The sequence below is a fragment of the Chanos chanos genome, chromosome 2 (assembly GCF_902362185.1).
Source record: "Chanos chanos chromosome 2, fChaCha1.1, whole genome shotgun sequence".
NCBI classification, from domain to species: domain Eukaryota; kingdom Metazoa; phylum Chordata; class Actinopteri; order Gonorynchiformes; family Chanidae; genus Chanos; species Chanos chanos.
The window spans coordinates 45,192,937-45,212,934 of record NC_044496.1 but is presented as its reverse complement, the minus strand read 5'-3'; the positions used below and the strand labels follow the sequence as shown (position 1 = coordinate 45,212,934).

The window sequence follows — 19,998 nt, the reverse complement described above, 5'->3', positions numbered from 1 at the left end:
TGTTACAGTGGATTAAATTGAAAAACTTAAAAAAGAAAAAAAAAACACCACCAGCAACAACAACAAAACTTGTAAGTAAGATGAGGGAGTGTGTGAACACACCAAGACGACTGAATTACTGAATGAACTTTATCCATCTATCTATCTATCTATCTATCTATCTATCTATCTATCTATCTATCTATCTATCTATCTATCTATCTATCTATCTATCTATCTATCTATCTGTCTATGCATGACAAGAAATTAATTAAAAGTAAGCTTCTGCTTTGAATTTATGCAATTATATATATTTGAATATTTATGTCTGGATCAAATTGTATTTCTCTTCTAAACAGACAAATAAAGTGTGTTTCACTCAGTTATTGTTCTGCTACATACAAAAATGTAGTTCACAAAAGTGATACAGAGAGTAATACAATCTATGAATGACACAAAGAAATAATAGAGAGATGAAGAAAAATAAAACAACATGAAATTTAAAATCAAACAACTTAAATTCCAAAGCAATCTTTAAAACAACACCTTGAATTTTGTTTTAATTGTGACAACTTCGCTTTTATACAGTATATTGGCATGTTTCACAAAAGCAACATTGCACTTGCTTCTTTCTTTGGATAATCTGAATGAATGTCAAAACATAGAGAAATCACAAGTAGAAAGTACCTTGTAATAAAAGGGGAAAAAACTCAGTTACAACATCTAATCTTCTCCTTTTCCCTTCTTTCCTTCCTTCCTTCCTTCATATAATCACTCTTCCCTTGTCCTCAATCACAACTGTCCCGCCTCTCTCTTTCACTCTCTCTCTCTCTCTCTCTCTCTCTCTCTCTCTTTCTGAGAGGGTGTGTGTGTCTGGTCTTGTATACTTTAAAAACCTCCTTTCCCTACTCTGATTTATAGTATCTTCAGTAAAGTATCGGAAGGACATTCAGCTGCATGTCACAGTGTGTTCCAGTGATGAACACATTAACGTTCCTTCTCTTCCTTCATGGAATGCTGAAGGTTACCTGGGCAATTCAGAAGACTCAGGAAATCTTCATAGCCGCTGAGGAGACTAAATGGGATTACATATACACAGACAGCACAGACCCAGCATCCAACCAGAGGTGAGAGAATGTAGATAATAACACAGCATAATAAGGTCAGTGAATGCAGTTTTTGTGATGTAATTGTCTCATACAGTAATTATGGATGTTTCTGGCAAAAAAAACCACCTACCATACACAGTTCTGTCAATTAAAATGATTCAGAATGAATACTGCTTACTCAAAACTTCTAAAAATTTTGTAAACATAGAAACAGACAATGAGCTCAGTAGGAAAGTGAAAAGTATTGTTATTAAAATTACAAAATGCTCTCTCGCAGAAATTATGAATTTCATCTCCTTATACAGGTTAGGTTTATTTATGTTATTATCGATTTCTGATGCATTTATTACATTATGAGACATTTTGTGGCAGAACAAGGAATTTTTCTATTTCACACAGATACATACTAAGAGCTCATTTGCAACAGATATGTGCTGGTTTTATTGATTCATTGCTTGTCCAAGCCTAATTAACATCTATGAATGTAATATAACATTTCTCAAGGAGGTATGCATCTGGTGTCCAGAAATATATCAAAGCAGTTTACAAGGAATACACAGATTCCACTTTTACAGCAGAAAAGCCAAAATCACCATGGGCTGGTCAGTATGTCTTTAATATTTCCCAGAAATTATGTGTTTATTTATATAGATTAAATTTGGAGCTCATGAACCTTTAATTAGTCATCATTACCAACAATTGATCATTACATTGTTGTGGAAGTGTCTTACTAACAGTGACGTTTCTCCATGACTGTGTCCATTACATCCATATGCTCAGTGTGTTTGTATCTGCTCTGGCCAATCATAGTAAATGTTACACATTTATGGGTTGCAGGTATCCAGGGTCCAACTATCAGAGCGACAATAAATGACAGAGTGATCGTTCATTTCAAAAACTTCGCTTCTCAACCCTTCAGCATCTCACCTGTTGGTATTCCCTACTGGAAGCAGTCTGAGGGTAATAATAATAATAATAATAATAATAATAACAATAATAATAATAATAATAATAATAATAATAACAACAACAACAATATGCTGATAGTTGTGTAATACTGGAATTTCCATATCCATATCAAACGCAAAATTTCTCAATGAGAAAAGCGGTGCTTTTAATCGTTATTGTCTGATTAAAGCCACGTGAAGTCATGCCTTAGCTGGGAGTAAAAGAGAGGGAAACTGCGGTTGGATGTATAATGGTTTCCGTGGCGTGCGTACTGTCATACAGTCAGGATGACTCCACGATTATTGTTACTTATAACAGCGCACTCCCCCAGATTGCTGCGTGAATGTGTTTTAAATAGGAAAAAATATGATTCATGAGGCTGACAGATAATTTGGAAATTTGCCACATGGACAAGAATGTCTTTCACAGCCATGAGTCGCTCTACTGTGGTAATGCCAGAGTGCCTCTCTTTCAAGGGCTTTCTTTCATGTTTTTTATATATGAAATTGGACATACTGACTAATCCAATGATGATGCATTGTAACTCTGATCATTCACTCTAGAGAGGATTTTTTTTCTCCAAATATTTATTTTCCTCTTTCATAAAATAATTTTACATAAAGGTGCAGGTTATGATGACTCCACATCCAGTAAAGAGAAAGAGGATGATGCGGTACCTCCTGGTGGATATTATAAATATGTTTGGGACATTCACCCCAGCAGTGTGCCAACCATCAGCGACCCAGAATGCCTCACATACTCATACTCCTCTCAAGTGGATGTCGTCAGAGACATTAACTCTGGCCTCATCGGTGCACTCTTGATCTGCAAACCAGGTATATCACAAAGAGACCAGTCTAAAAATGCATGATAATTGCTAAGGACCTGCTTAGAATTTTTATTTAAAACTTACATACATACATACATGCAAACACATACAGTACATACATATGTACGTTCATACATACATACGTGCATAGACAGAGAGGCTGTGTATCTCATTTAAAAGTCCAAATGCAGAAACTTGTCTCTGAAATGTGAAGCAGGTGAGACAAAACTCTTCAACTCAATAAAATATTCGTCCAAAAAATTGAAAGGTCATGACAACCTCCATCATTGAAAAATGTCTCAGGCAAGCAGTCAGGAAGGATGTTATGAAAGTGGAGACATGAAGACAATGTTGTATATTTTCTCAGTTAAATCTGTACTAACTCTCTGTCCAACTGTCCTGACTTCACAAAGAGGCTCTGACAGAGGACAGAAAACGGAGAGTTCCAGAATTTGTGCTGTTCTTTGCTGTGTTTGATGAGGCTAAGAGCTGGTATAAGGAGGTGGGGATCCCTGGAGACAAATTCAGAAAAGCTGTTCCCACACCTCAGCAGTACCACACTATCAATGGATACATCAACTCAACTCTTCCAGGTTGGTGTAAAATGATTATGAGTCAAAGACCGTCTGGAATGAATCACTTCAGTACCTGAGCCGTTCTTTTTTTTTTTCCATGTCTAAAACCTCAAAGAACATGACTCAGTATGACTATGAAAGAACATTGCAAAGATTATGTATTCTCTCTGAAATACTTGCCTCACTTCTCTCTAGGTAATCTAAATAATAGTAGGTAGTAAACAGTGAATAATTACTTTTCTAGGTGTCATTACAAAGAAAGTAATCATATTTCAGGGTTATTGCATAACCGAATCATGTTGTATTGTGCTATTTAAAAAACAGTGTAAGGAATTGTTTACTCAGATTTACAAAGTCCTAATCATCACTCACATCAAGTTCACATTCCATTTGTCCAGGTCTAAAAATGTGTCAGAACACTTGGGAGGTTTCTTGGCATCTGATTGGTCTAGGCTCCACTCCAGATATTCACTCAATCCAGTTCCAGGACCACACATTAAAGGTCATGGACCACCGGAAGATTACTGTGGAGATTACCCCCATGACGTTCACCACTGCTCAAATGAAACCATTTTCTGCTGGGAATTTTCTGATCTCTTGTAGGATCCACTCTCACCAGCAAGGTCAGATTAACTATCAAATTGCCTTTAAAACTGAGCCAACTAGCTTCTGTAAATCCACAGACCTAAGCACCAGCAACATCCAACTAGCTTCTGTAAATCCACAGACCTAAGCACCAGCAACATCCATAAAAAAAAATTGACATGGGCACATCAACTATTTACCAATGCGGTTTAGTTGTTACTTTCGTAAAAAGAAAAAAAAAACATAGCTATTTAATTTTGCTTATTAATGGTGTGTGCGATCATGGAGATTTACAACGATTAAATCATTTGGATCGATTCATAATAATTAATTGTCATCAATATTTGTCCTCAGCTGGTATGAGTGCCTTCTTCACAGTGGAGTATTGTCCAGAGTCAGTGGATAAGAAAGACAGGCGAAGACCTGACCCCTCCGTGGTAGAGGATGAGTATGATGACATCACATTGAATGATCTAGTGTCCATCGTGCTACAGCCTCGTGGACCACCATCCGTGCTGCGCTCTGGTGTAAAAGGAACACCAAAAGTTTGGGTTCACTACATTGCTGCTGAGGAGATCACCTGGGATTACGCTCCAAAGACAAATGACTGGTACGAAGGCATATATAGCAGTGTATTTTTGTCAAAGACAGAGACATTACAAAGAGAGCTGCTGGTATGTTCAAGAGAGAGGTGTAAAGAGTTCAAATGAGATAAATATCAAACTAATAGAAATACTGTTTTCATAATGAGAGGAAGAAGTTTGCATGTATGTGATACGTATATGTTAAATTATGGAGCAGCCTGCGATAACGCTAATTCTAATTCATATCGGTGATCTTCTTTTAGGAGCCCCCAGTACCTAGGAAAACAATATAAGAAAGTTGCATTTGTGGAGTACACTGACAAGACCTTCACAGTCAAAAAGACAACAGCCAATAGACTGATAGGTCCAGTGCTAAGAGGGGAGGTTCAGGATCAATTTCAGGTAAAGCCACACAAGGCCATTTATGTTAGTTCTCTAAACAGTAGCTAAGCAAGCATTGTGGGGAATAACAGCTGTTGGACTTGTAGGTTTATCAGTTTACTGACATAATTTTGCTGGTGGCGTCCTCAGATCTTTTTCAAAAACCTTGCCAGTCGTCCATTCAACATTTATCCAAATGGTCTGACCAGTGTACGCACACTTAAGAAAGGAACCAAAGACAAAGGTGAGAGAATCATCAGCTAAACCAGCCTTGACATTTACAGTTATATTGTAAAAATTCATTAATGCATGAAAAAGCTTCACACGTGAATGCTTTAGATGTAGAAGTTTGATATATACTTATAGCTTAACTATAGCTGACGTTCAGAGTGTGCCCTTCAGAAGGTAAAACAGTTGATCTAAGCACCCTGGCTGTGCCACCGGGTGAGACCATGGAATACCTCTGGAAGCTGACACCTGATGATGGCCCGACTGACTCCGACCCACGATGCCTCACTTGGCTGTACCAGAGCACAGTGAATCCAGAGCGGGATGTGGCGTCAGGGCTAGTGGGACCACTCATCATCTGCAAGGCTGAATCACTGGACAAGACAGGCAGAGTGGTAAGATAATCTACTGTCAACATTTTTCAGTTAAAAGACTGGTCACAAAGTCAGTTTGGCAATCAATGAACACTGACTTAATAGCCATTTGATTGGTTGACTGGCAGACTGGTATATAGAGCTGGATGTCTCAATAATCAACTAATAGTCAACAGGTTGGTTGATAGGTGGGTTAGTATATACAGATGGATGGATGTTTATCTGAATGGAGAAATGGAAGAATTGTTGTGCTGATTAATAAATTAATATGTTCTGATTCCACAGGTAATATCGGATAAAGAGAAGCACCTGATATTTGCCACATTTGATGAAAACAAAAGTTGGTACATTGATGAGAACATTCAGAAATACAGCAAAGATCCATCCAAGGTTGATCTTAATGACCCTGCTTTCTACAACTCTAATATCATGTACAGTAAGTAATATATGATAGATTCCTGTAAAAATATAAAAAATAAAAATGCATTTTACTGATAACATACAGTGATCTTATGGTGCTATACAATACCCTACAGAGTTTTTACATGTCGCTCTCCCTGTCTCTCTCTCTCTCTCTCTCTCTCTCTCACCCTCTCTCTCTGTCCATCTGCAGGTGTTAATGGCTTCATGCGCAACAATTTGGAATTCCAGATGTGTGCTGGTGATGTCACATTCTGGCACGTGGCCAATATTGGCATGCAGAATGACTTCCTATCTGTCTACTTCACAGGCAACACTTTTGAGAAGGACAAAGTGTATAATACAGTTCTCACACTCTTCCCCATGACTGGGGAAACTGTCTCCATGGAGATGGAGATAGCAGGTAAGAGTAAGGTCATGATTACTGTTTTTAATTCAAAGGTAGAATAGTTAACAACAGCTTCTGGATCAGCATTAGTCTCCAAAAAGGGGTAAATCTATGGTTCTAATAGGAGATCACAATCAATCAACAGTAATTATCGTAACAGCAGACGTCTGTTAGAGAGTCTGAGCAGAGTCTGATTACAGATAGTTTAGCATAGCCTTATTGTGGTTAATTTATCTTCATCACTTTCTCTGCAGGAGAGTGGGAGATCAGTGCTTTTGACCCCAACCTTAAAAAACGAGGGATGAGCGTTCGTTACTTTGTCAAAAAATGTGATGAACTTCCCCTGAAGGACGAGGAATATGATGATGAGTATTTTGAGGACCTCTTTAGCATCCCACCAAACTTTCTAATACCCAGAGGTACTAAAGGTCAGAACAAGACCATTGTTATCCAGGTCTGCAGAGAGCGGCCAAGGAACATAACTGCAGCTGACACACATTTAGGACAAAACAATACAAACTACACCACTAATGGAGAAAGAAGCAGTAAACTGAAGGACTGTGAGACAAAGTTCATCTCAGTGAGCACAGATGAGGATAAGCGAGTACTCTCACAAGGCGGGATTCCACAGGATATTCTAGATGAACTTGATCGGGAAATGGACAGAATCAATCCAAAACGACAGATACGATCCATATCTGTGGAGAGCATTCCAGAGGTTGGAACTTATAATTATGACTCTCTCTCCAGCCAAACAGAACCAGAGATAAGCAGTGAAATGGAATTTCCATCTGGTTCTGATGTGTCAACCACACCAAATCAATTGGGACAAGGTGAGACAAGGCAGAAGCAGAAATTGGCTGAAGACAGTGAAATGATTACCATGATGATGCGCAGAAAGAGAATTATGAAAGACCAGGAGCTAGATTTAGATGAGGATAAATCAAAGAAACCAAAGGAGAGAACATCAAATGATCCTTTTAAAAAATTTCTTCAGAGGATGAGTACCAATGCATCACTTGAACCCATTCAACATTTGAATCACCCTAGGGATGAGTTAGAAACCAGCAGAGAAGACAGTCCCGACTGGCAAGACCGGAATAGGCGAGAGGCACTGGGCATCAGCAAGGATGACCAAGATCACACAAAAGCAATGAATCCTCTGGCTGAGAATGAGGTTCTGAAAGATTCGGCTCTGGATTTGGATGGGATGGAGCACGATATGGATCTCCTTGCCCATGCTAACAAAGATTTGATCAAGCTCAGTGAAGACGCAGAGACTTTGAATTTGTCATCAAACATGACCAATAAAAAAAGTGTCACCAGGATAGCTCTGAACCTGGAGTATGATGACTACAGTGATGAGAACGACACATCAACAGGCTTTTTATACGAGGATACTTTTGACATGAGGGCCTCTGAACCCAAGTTTCGAAGCTATTACATTGCTGCTGAGGAAATTTTGTGGGATTATGGGATCACAAAGCCACCTCAATTCATTAAACTTAGGTAATGCAAGATCCTTGAGCAATAAATAAAGTCTCATAACATTAATGACCCCAAAATAGAAGTGAAACACATCATTACAGTTCTTACAGTGATTGCTTAAAGAACTACTTTGTAAAAGCGGAACCAAATATCTATAATTAGGGAGATATTGCATGTGTTTGCTCCACAGAGAGATGAAAAGGGGGATGAGGAAGTACTTCCCAGCCTATAAGAAAGTTGTGTACCGAGCCTATCAGGACAAAGACTTCCAGCAACCAGTCAAACGTGGGGAGCTAGATGAGCATCTGGGAATTATGGGTCCTGTGCTGAAAGCAGAGGTTAACGACATTCTCACTGTGAGTGTGTTCGGATACCACGGACTGTTCAGGTTCAGATCTATCACTTAAGAAAGTTATGCCAGATAACTGCAGAAAACTGTTTCATAGACATAGTATAATAAGGTTTAATAACAGTTGTGAATTATTAAGGATAAGAAAGTTGATAAGTATAAGATTATTGCCTACAGACAAATATACATTTAAACACTACTCAATATTCGGCTCAAAATTGCCTTACTTCCATCACAAAGTTCTATTAGTGTCCTCTGATGGGGTTTTGTTGATGTGTCGTATTCACTCATGAGTCTCACTGACACTCCCCTTTCACCTCTCACCACCAGGTTGTGTTTAAGAACATGGCCTCCAGGCCATACTCGCTACATTTGCATGGAGTGTACGATAAGACCCAAGGGCAATCTGGCAACCTGGGAGACAGTTTTAAAGTAGGAGAGGCTCCTGGTCAACCCGTTCCACCGGGGCATAAACGTGTGTACACCTGGACCATCTCCAAACGACAAGGACCCTCCTCTAAAGAATTTGACTGCAAGGCTGGTGCCTATTACTCTGACCTCAACATGGCAAGTTCAGCATTCCTTTCAGGGATGAAAACATATTCAAGCATGCCATCTCAGTTATCAGTATTACTGAACTCTTCCAGGCATGTCGTTGTCTACCAAGCGTTCATCTTATCTGATAATACTTCTCAACCTGTTGAGTGTAAAAGTGATTGATTAGTTTCATGAGAGATAGAGGAAGTGTGTGCCACCTTCACTCACCTTAAATGAGATAACTGACATGCAAGGGACCTCCCAGAATATTAACCCAACGACAATTGTACTTAAGTTAACTCAGTATCAGCATTTAGCTGCATGATTGTTTCTAAGATATTTTCAAAACTTATGGTAATTTAATTCTATATTTCATCCACCAACAAGGAAAAAGACATAAACTCCGGCCTAATTGGTCCCTTGCTGATCTGTCGGCCAGGAACCCTGCACCGACGCCATCTGATACAGCCAAATGTACAGGATCTCTTTCTCCTTTTCACTGTCTTTGATGAAAGAAAGAGCTGGTACATGGAAGACAACATCAGGACCTTCTGTTCTCCTCCATGCCAAGCTAAAGTAGATGATCCTTGGTTTGAAATCAGTAACAAGTTTGCAGGTGCAGTAAGACTGAATCGTTGCCTGAGTTGATCTTGTGGGAGAATTTTATATTAGATGCATTTACAACACAGTGTGACAACATAGTGCAAAACTACATTTCACAGCAACAACGTTATTTTGTTTACTTATGCAATAAAACTACATAGTCACCTGTGTATGTATAAGTCACAAGACAATGCACAATTATTAGTTTTGTGTAAGCATTTCCAATAGATTTGTAGCAAGTTCATAATCATTTGTGACTATCAAATTGTGAATAAAATGTGTATTCACTAATAAGCTCGCTAATTCTCTCTCTCTTTCTTTCTCTCTCTCGCTCTCTCTCTCTCTCTATATATATATATATGTATATACGTATTTCTGCGTGTGTGTATATGTCTGTAGCAATAAACGGTTACGTGGCTGAGACTCTTCCTGGCCTGATTGTGGCTCAGTATGAGAGGGCTCGTTGGCACCTGCTGAACGTAGGGGCTGGAGGGGAATTCCACTCTGTACACTTCCATGGATTGCCCATTAGCACTGGAAAAGATGAGGAGCATCATTTAGGAGTTTTCAACCTCTTTCCAGGTAAACATGGAATTCCACAGCTTTGATATGGTTAATCCAATGTAACATTAACTCTGCAACTTTTCAGTGTTTTATAACAGAACAGTGATCCTCTGCAGTCCTGTATCCTCCCAATGCTGACCTCTTTAGACATTAACTACACAGTAAAGTATGACTTAAGAGATCTCTGCACTTCTCTGCCCCACTCTTATTCTCCCTTTGTTCCTCTATGTCATTCTCTCACTCCAGGTGTGTTTGGTACAGTTGAAATGAGGCCCACCATAGCAGGTACCTGGATGGTGGAGTGTACCATAGGAGAAAATCAGCTATCAGGGATGAGGGCCAAAGTCCTTGTCTACAACCCAAGTATGGTTCTCACATATGCAGCAATACCAAATACACATGACAAAAACACAAATGTTGCGTTGTCAAAATAATGTTCATCACCTGTTGATATCACCTTCTGTCATCTGCTCTGAAAAGCATTGCGATTGATTGCATCTTGTAGGGTGTAATCAGCCCCTTGGATTGCAGTCTGGGAGGATAGCTGATGACCAGATAACAGCTTCAGATCATTATGGTAAGATCTGGCTAAATACGCGCTGTAGACTCTTCATACATGCTGCTGTATGTAACTACACAAAAGCCATTCTGTTTTACTCAGTTCATTTCAGTTAGGTTCAGTTCGGGTTCAAGTCAGTTCAATGCCATTCAACTCCTTTTCTGATTTCTTTTTTTTACTTTCTTTCTTTCTGTCTTTCTTTCTTTCTTTTTCTTTTACAATAGGAGTGCAAGGTAGTTTTTTTTAAAAGACACTTCTACAGTGCATGGTACTTGTCTTGTTCTAATTATCAGGTATGCAGTACTTAGACCTTACATATAATCTGACTGCATTAAACAATGCTGAGTGGACCTCAGGTGGTGCAGCAGTAATTTACACTGCACATCATCATTTAAATGCCAGCAATGCTGTCAGTACGGTTAGACATCAGAAAGAACATTAACTGGCTATAGTCTGAGAAGGAACATAACTGGCTATAGTCTGAGAGCTTGGCCTTAGCCAATTGCGCAGGGCCTTTTCCTTGTCCTCCAGCTATTCCTAATGCTGGAGTTGAATCATGAGGAGGAAATAGCATTTGTTTCCTCACATTAGAACCTGCAGTGGATTTGCTTCTGAACTGGACAGATGAATGAAAGAGATAGCTGACTTTCCCCGTCTCACAGGACAGATTTGTTAGTCTTTGTCTTTTGATGTGACAGATTAATATGACAACATGACATATGTTGGGTATTATCCTGACTTTGCTTGTATATTGTCTTTATTTTTCACTTCCTGTCTTTCTCTCTGATAGATGACTGGGAGCCCAGATTAGCCCGACTGGAGCTATCTGGCTCTGTGAATGCGTGGATTGGCAAGTCCAAGCAGTCCTGGATCCAGGTAAAACACTGGGCTTGTTTAAACAGGAAACTTTGGGTGCATTTTAATTGGCCTTACACACGCACATACACGCATGCACACACACACACATGCCCGCATGCAGACACATAACCAGTGCATCAGCAGTGCAAGGAAGACCTTCAAAAGACCTTTAGTCCATTTACACATTTACACAATCAAGAAACACTCTCAGACATCACTTGTGTGTATGGTAACAAACCTATTTTCTCAAAATCAAGTCATCAGTCAAAGCCTATTGAGGGAAGTCAGAGACTTTCCAATGTTCAGACGTGTTTGGCACTAATTGACCTTCTGTGTTACGGTATGTTAGGTGGATCTGCTCAGGCCCATGCTGGTCCATGGGGTTCACACCCAGGGAGCGAAAACATCTCTGGGCCTGTCTGAGAGCTTCACTGTCCTGTATACCCTCTCCTACAGTCTGGACAATGAGAAATGGAAAACATACAGAGGCAACAACACCAAGCCCAACTATGTCAGTACCACACTGACGACACACAACACAACACAACTATCCACAACAAGACACACCAACAACCATTGGCGTCATTTATGCTGGAGACGCTGGGGACATGTCCCCACCAATTTTTTCTCATGGACCAATTTCGTCCCCACCACTTTTAGTGGATCTAGCCATTAGTTAGCTGAACGTAATGATGAATAAAATTATGTTGGTACATATGTCATTAAGAAATGGACCCAACATGCTTATTGATCGATGAATCTAAATTGAAACACTTCCGTTGCTGCTGTGCACTTTTTTATGTACGATGCAAAAATGTAGCTTTAGTTTGGACACGAATACACCCCCAGGGAGGTAACGTTAGAGCGATTTCTCTGCAGTTCTCTTCTGTTCTGCAAGTTTGTTGGCCACAGTCAAAATGAAAAGGAAGGAACAGGGTTTATGAGTGGCTGTGTGCAGTGCATGAGACTTGTTAATGGGTGGTGTGCTTGACAGACAGAACTTAGACATGTCAGTTATGTGGCTTTCATTGTTTTACAGTGACTTTCAAAACAGTAGTATAAGAGACGCAAATGCATCTACCTTACCGTGATGTGTTATGTCATCCATGTAAGCAGCTTAACATAATAGCATCGTAACACACATAAAAAGTGTAAGCAGCTTTTGAAGGCGATCCTTAAAGGGATGCCGTTTACATCTATCTGCAGTATATGGCCCACTGAAAAAAGGTGTGAACATGTCAAACCCGTCGCTGTCCCCAGCACTTTTCGAAACAAACTGACAACCATGTCAACAACATAGAGATGCAGCACATTTTCAAACAAAAACACAACACAATCTGGGTCAAAACACAGTGCAGCAAAATACAACACAAGAGAAAAACGGTTGAAAAATGGATTTCAGTCTTCAAACTAGGCTGATCCTTGGTAGCCTACCTACCATTCACAAATTAAAACACTAGCATATGACAAGAACTCTTTTTTTCCTAAATTCTCTTACAATGAACCATTTATAATGTAGCATCATTGGTTGAGTGAATGTTTTTTTTTTCAGTGCATTTTGCGTGCTGTGGTTAACAGTGAACTCGATGGTGTGTTGCATTTTTTTTTCCATCAGATTTTTAGCGGAAATATGGATGGGTCCAGGATAAAGCAGAACTACTTGTCTCCTCCGGTGGTTGGCCGGTACATCCGCATTACCCCTGTCACTTTCAGTAAACAGCCTGCTCTGAGACTAGAGCTGCTTGGCTGTGATATAAACAGTGAGTTCATCACGCACGCTCTCATTTAGACACACTGCTGCTCAAATTGTCGTTACTGCCCCAAAATTCCAGCTCCTCTTTTCTTGGCGTGAGTACTTGCTGCTGGAACTAGCTTTTTAAACACATTTAGTCTCCACGTCTATGTGTTTGTTTTCCTCTGCTTTCTGTAAATGATGATTTCATTCCCTCGACTAAGATTCTTTTGCTTTCTGTAAATGGCTTTGTTGGACGCAGATGGGATATTTTGAAAGTATTTATGTTTTACATGTTTCTCAGTCTCTCTCTCCCTCCCTCCTAGGGATATACTGCTGAATTGCATGTCAACATCAAGTGATTGAACAATGCATATCTTACCTCTCTTCCGTTTCAATTATCAAACATCCTTTTTTCCCTCACTCTCTCTTTCCTGGGTGTGAAGTGTCAGATGCCAACTGAGTTCAAAGCAGTACTTTTGATGTGTACAAGTAAACAGTTTCGGGCATTATCGAGTGCTCCCTAAGGCTTTTCAATTGATGTAATATTTAAAGCAAAGTTATCTAGGGTTATAATCCCCCAATTTGTTTGATAGTTTCCAGTGTTTTAATGCATAATGGATCAGACAGAGCAGAAATCTTCTTTCAAAGGCAAACAGAGCTTCTGTCACACTGTATAATGTTCAGCTGGGTAAACACATTATATTTTTTAAATTGTGTTATGATTAATGAGTGCATGTTTATGGTACAAACAGAGAGAGAAAGTATTTCTTTCAGGCCAGGCTTACACATCTGTGTTCAGTTACTCTGGTATGAGCCACGTTTTCCTGCTTATTCGTGCAATGAGTCTTATTTCCTGAGTGCTCGCTGGTAGAGTAAACATAATGGAAAATCAGAGCTGTCATTTTTGGTCTGCATTTTGTATTGAGAGTTTCTCATACCGGTTCATTTTCATACCAATCACATGAGTGAATCAAAATTTTTGGTGTAGGTCACTTGTACTGTAGGCAGTTCGAAATGTTGTTTTTGTTTGTGTTTCATTTATAGTTATTGCTACCCCTTTTTGTTTACTCAGGCTGTGGGATGCCTCTGGGGATGGAGAGGAGGCTGATTCCTAATAAGCGTATAAGTGCCTCCTCATTCTTGAAGACGTGGCTTCTGTCCTGGAGCCCTGATCTTGCACGCCTTAACCAGGAGGGCCGTGCCAATGCCTGGAGACCCAAGGTCTGTGCATTCATATGAGCTCTCCCAATCTGTCCATCAGTCAGTCAATCAATGAGATAACCAACTGGCAAATCAAAAAAAAATCATTCAATAAGTCAGGCAATCAGTCATTCAGTCAGATTCAGTCTTTAATTTGTTCATCTGCAAACTGATCCGACATAATGATCCTTCCATTACGATCAAGCGATCAGTCAGCCACCCGATCGACCATCCAGCAAATCAGTCGGTTTGGAAAGTAGTCAGTCACTTGATTTATCAATGTCATAAGCTTGGCAGCCTACTGACCTACAGAACCCTCAGTGTGCGAGGATCATAGTCTTCCCTGTCCTCTAATACAATCACTGCAATTTCCTGCCGTTAGTATTAGGTTGTATCACAATCCCCACACATACAAGCCGCATATCTGTCATTTGATGAGGGAAAAAATGTAGTGTGACGTTTTATCTGGTTTTCACTGTGAGTTTTGTCTGCTGGTGCTGTGTCTGTGCCCATTGGCACTGCCCAAGCTAAACATCATTGTGTCTCAGACAAGCAGCAGGAAGAGGTTTTCCACAAACCACACACCATTGTCTCACACGCACTCCTGTTCCCCCAGTTCCGCTCTTATCAGACTCTCTCCTTCCCTTCAAAAACTCAGGGCCACGCACGGGTGAAGGCAATTTATGTGCTGTTTTTGGAATGATTCGGTCTGTTTATTCGGCGACATTGGGAATTTACAAGGAGGAGATTATACAAAAGACACACCCTATCAGAGGAAAACAATATAGTCTACTCTTTCAAAAGCTTGCTCTTTCGTGTAATATTATATACCCTTTCAACACATACAATATATATTTTGGTGAGGATTAAGAAGAAGATACCTCATAGTAATAAATTTGTCACTTATTAACCATACAGGCATAAGGCTCTAATTTTACAATAACAGTTCTATTTATCATGATACTGTGGCTTCTGCCAATCAAGGTTTGTTGCACTTTCTTCATGTTCCATAGACTAATAATCCTCACGAGTGGATCCAGGTGGACTTCCTGTCAATAAAGCGTGTGACGGGTGTGTTAACTCAGGGAGCCAGAGCGATGCTTACACACATGATGGTCACTGAGTTCACCGTCTCTGTCAGTGACAACGGGCACACCTGGAGTAGCGTAACTGAGGAGGGAAAGCAAACAGAAAAGGTAAGTCACTCCAAAAAGGTCTTAAAAGGAGGCTGAGTAATCATTGCTCACTCCAGTCTGCGGTCATAAGCTATTGGCTGGCTGTATTTTTTGATAGTAAAACATGAAATATGCTTCAGCGGAAAGCACATTTAAGTCTAGGACAAGGACTCACTCATACTCACTCAATTTTATGTTCCATTTTCACCCAAAATAACGTCAGTTTCTGTGTAAAATTCGTTTTGTTTTTCCTCATCAGATGTTTGAAGGAAACAGTGAGTATGACAGGGAGAAGCTGAACAGGTTCGACCCTCCATTATTCGCACGGTTCATTCGGATTCACCCGAAAGGCTGGATGAACGACATCGCACTCAGAGTTGAGTTTCTGGGCTGTGACACCCAACAGAGACTCTGAGAGAAAGAGAGAGAGACAGAGAGAGAGCAAAAACAATATACACCACAATGTCTCATTTGTAAAACATAATCACAAGCACTACATAAACACTCATATACGCTACATAAACCTCATTAACACTGCTGACGATGATGAAGAGTGTATTAATTTATATCTTATGGTGATTAATGTGCGGGACATGTGGCCTGTTTGTGGTTGCGTATACTTATTTCTGGGCTTCCTATGAAGCGGTTACAAAGGGCTTGTCGAGCCCATTTAAGAAGTTTTAAGGGACCCTGTGGGGTTTTATACAAGACTGATCTAGCTGCTCTATCACATCTAGCATTCTATATGTATTATTTTGTATTATTACTATTACGGCATTATTTGACAGAGAGTAAATATTGTCAGGTTTTCAAGTCTTTCAATTCTATTTATACCCTTGTGCTCAATTAGTGTAATAAGAAGTTTGATTTCAACACTGGTAACCTGTGTAAATACTAAATATTAATTCTAATATTTCTGGGTGTGATATTCTGTAATAACTGATAAATGTACACTGTGAAAGAGAATTTATTTTATTTTATATTAAAAAAAAAATAAACTTTAACTATGAAACAGAGGAAGTGTTGGAGTGTGAGTGTGGGAAGTGAACCATTGTCCCCTCTGTCACTGACCTCCTGTGTCTGAACACGTTATCCTCTTTGTGCAGTGTCAAGGCCCTGCTCCTTGTCTTCTTGACAGAGAACAAAACAACACAGAGGCTGCTTTTCTCTGTTTTTCTGTTCTTAGGAACTTTTGGCACAAAATCAAACTCTCCCTCTCTCCCTCTCTCTTTCTCTGTCCACGCCTGAAACAATATCTCTGCTGCTGTCCAACTTTAAGAAGTATGTTGCCTCAATCTATCTTCTCTCTCTCTCTCTCTCTCTCTCTCTCTCTCTGTCTCTCTCTCTCTCCATTTTTTTTAACATCAATATCTCCTGGCTGCATCCTTTGTGCCATTTTCACATAAAATAAAATAAAATAAAATAAAATAAAATAAAATAAAATAAAATAAAATAAAATAAAATAAACAAACAAACATGAACATTCATGCTCCGCAATACAGTAATACAAAGCTTTACTTCGAGATACACTTACATAAATATTCAAATTTGGTGATTATACAATTATGTAGAGAAGGAGGGGTATGGGTGGAGGCGGGTTAAAGGTGGTGTGGAAGTGAGAGAGAGTGGAATGTTTTTTAAAGAATAAAGAAAATGGAAAGCACTGTCAGTTCTGTGCTCAAAGGAAGCTGTATCTTAAACATATTTGCCTTGGAATTAAGAAGTCACTCTCACACCAAATATAGCCCCGCAAACGGATGTTACTGACCTAAACTGTCACCTTTTATCACAAGTAAAACAATAAACAACATTTTCTTGTCAAGAATGGGTTGAACTTATTTAAAAATATTCTATTCCTGTGTAATTGTGTTCTAAATCCAACGCTGTCATCCTTGGTCATTGGCAGACACTGCACTTAATGCAAAAAACGTACCCAAGGTTAAAAAATATGGGTATATTTCCAAGAAAGAGGAAACGGAGGAGTATAAAAACGCTGAGAGGAGCACGTCCAAGCTTGCATCTGTCTTGGCCATGAACGTAACATGACTCAACACATAATGACTTTTGTATACCGCATTAACTGAAAACACTGGGGTTCAGTGAAACATGAGAGTACAGGAACATGTTGATGTGTTCATCGTGGAAAGTCAAATTTTGGAAAAGGAAGTCTGCGAAAGATTCGCCAGTATGATGAAACGAGCCACAAGACATCACTATCATTCTTAAAAAGACGCAGAGATTTCTTCTCTTACACAACGGCATGCTGTCATTTCACAAGAAATGTGAAGTACAGTGGGAAGCAAAGACGTAATGATAAAGAAAAAGAGAAAGAGATGGAGATGAAGACATTTTTTTGAACCTTTAGAGGCCTTTTTTATTAACCATGACATCGGGGCTCCTTGAGTTGTAGTCTGTGACGGCATGACAGCATGTCACGACATCGTCACCATTACTGGCAAAACACAGTTGTTGTGTTCTGACACAAGGTCAGATTTCTATGCAGTGAGCAATACAACATCAAAGTACTGAAAGCTCCCTATGGTCTACTGAATCGAACTTATTTTATATTAATATTTTTGGCACAACAAGCCTTCGAGTTTTGGTACAACTCAACAAAGCAAAAGCAGGAAAAGAGAAAAATGTAACAGTACCACTGACATCTAACAACAACAAAAAAGATCATTAAACCCTCAGACAAATCAAAATAATAGAGAGAGTGCATATTTTTGCTTCCTTTCCTAAAAAGAGAACTGAAGCATTTCCTGTGAAAGACAGGAGAAAACAGAAGCCAGCTCCCATGTAGTCTGAGGTTACATAAGAGGAGGAAAACATGATTTTTTTTATCCTTATACTTTTGTATTTGGTTTGGCCCAATGAGTACACTCTATGCCTGATACGGTGCTGAGATTTCCAAGCCTCCTAGATATATGAAGGTTTTACTGGTCCTGCCATACCAGAGTCACCCTCAGAGCTGAGGTCAGTGAAGTGTGTCCTGTATAGACACATGAAGCTGAAAGGTACTGGGAGCAATCCCTCCCTTACACAGGGGGGCAATGAGTTTTATTTTTTTAGTAAGAATTTATTATAAGTTATTAAGAATAATTATATATGTTGTAAATCAGCCTCGCCTTCCTTTAGTAATCCAGTGTCATTTAAACTGAAAAAACAACATGGTGTTTGCCCTAAGCTTAACCAAAAATCAAAAATTAGTCTTCCAAACTGGGTGCTCCTGTGACAGAGAATTCACTCCACCTGTTGGTCACAGATGGTCATTACATTAAAGTGCAGGTGTAATTCTGAATTTATTACCAGCTCCAAAGAGAATAAGAACTGACTGCATCTGCACGCTGACAGAAAGTTATAATTGTCTGCCACTCAGAGGGCATTTAATTTAGAAGGTAATAAATGGTGTGATACTTATTGCTGAATCTTATCTCAGTATCACTTCCAAAGAGCATTTATCATGCAGGATTAATGCTGTAAACAAAGCATTATAAATCCTCGCATTTTAACACTTGGCATAGGAATTCATTATTAGTCACATTACAACCTGCATAATTTAATATACATTATGTACAGTTACTGCACTACAACATACAAACTGCAAAAGACTGATAGGACAGCATGTGTTCAAATAGCTTATATCAATGTGCTTATAAATCACTAATGAGTCAGAACTGCCGTAATGAATGTGATGTCTCCATAAGGACCATTGTGCATTTATTGCTGTGTTTCATAATGGATAATTATCCAACATTCATTGAGGATTAATGTTATATCAGTAGTTATTTGGACAGCCATTGATACAGTAACAGGGACAGCCATTGATTATGACTGTTTTATGATTTATGGAGAGATTATACATTATAAATGCTCTCTGCAGGGTTTAAGATAAACAGTGCATGACACACAGCCCCACAGGACAGACATGACCTGAAACCACTCTCTGTCAGGCCCACCAACGGATGTGGAAAAACAAAAAACACGATATAAAATATTATAAAATAAATTAAATACAAATATAGCAGCCACATTTAATGACATTAGAGAAATTAGTTACATGTGATCAAATAATCACCTAGCGGTTGTTTTCCAATCCTTTAATCGTCATTACATTTCCTGCAATTCATATTTTCATCATCTTATATGTAAGATGTAGTAATCAGCAGTTAGTGCATGACTTCAATCTCCCATAATCATATATAACGTAAAAGTTAGACAAGATACAACTGACAACCAGCACTGTGACCATCATAAAATTCTTAATAAAATTAAAATTATTGCAGCGCACATGTTTTTCAAAACCAAGTAACAGTTTTCAAAACCATTTAAAAAGAAAGTCTGATCTTGAGCATTGGAAATTTAATCAAGAAAACAAAATTAGTTTGTTTTTCAAATCAAATCCTGGCACTTTCATATGCCTAATGTGCTTGGGATGTGTTTCAGTGGTTAAAGAATATTATTCACAATGACATTCATAAGACATTTTTAGTACGTAACTGACATCACATTAATGTAAATAAAAAAAAA

The 19,998-nt window shown here is 39.0% G+C and overlaps 1 protein-coding gene across 1 annotated transcript; it reads left to right on the top strand.

Annotated features, from left to right (window-relative positions):
- Positions 1 to 911: 911 nt before the first annotated feature.
- Positions 912 to 16,484, top strand: f8 (coagulation factor VIII, procoagulant component). Its single transcript, XM_030766717.1, has 25 exons — positions 912 to 1,106; positions 1,593 to 1,690; positions 1,926 to 2,048; positions 2,660 to 2,872; positions 3,279 to 3,458; positions 3,839 to 4,063; positions 4,380 to 4,635; positions 4,873 to 5,011; positions 5,141 to 5,234; positions 5,393 to 5,613; positions 5,878 to 6,028; positions 6,206 to 6,415; positions 6,655 to 7,909; positions 8,079 to 8,244; positions 8,568 to 8,804; positions 9,162 to 9,390; positions 9,777 to 9,959; positions 10,188 to 10,304; positions 10,447 to 10,518; positions 11,291 to 11,376; positions 11,708 to 11,869; positions 12,974 to 13,118; positions 14,166 to 14,314; positions 15,307 to 15,489; positions 15,728 to 16,484. The coding sequence occupies exons 1-25, from the start codon at positions 937 to 939 to the stop codon at positions 15,881 to 15,883; spliced, it is 5,220 nt and encodes a 1,739-aa protein (XP_030622577.1). The 5' UTR covers positions 912 to 936; the 3' UTR covers positions 15,884 to 16,484.
- The last annotated feature ends 3,514 nt before the right edge of the window (positions 16,485 to 19,998 follow it).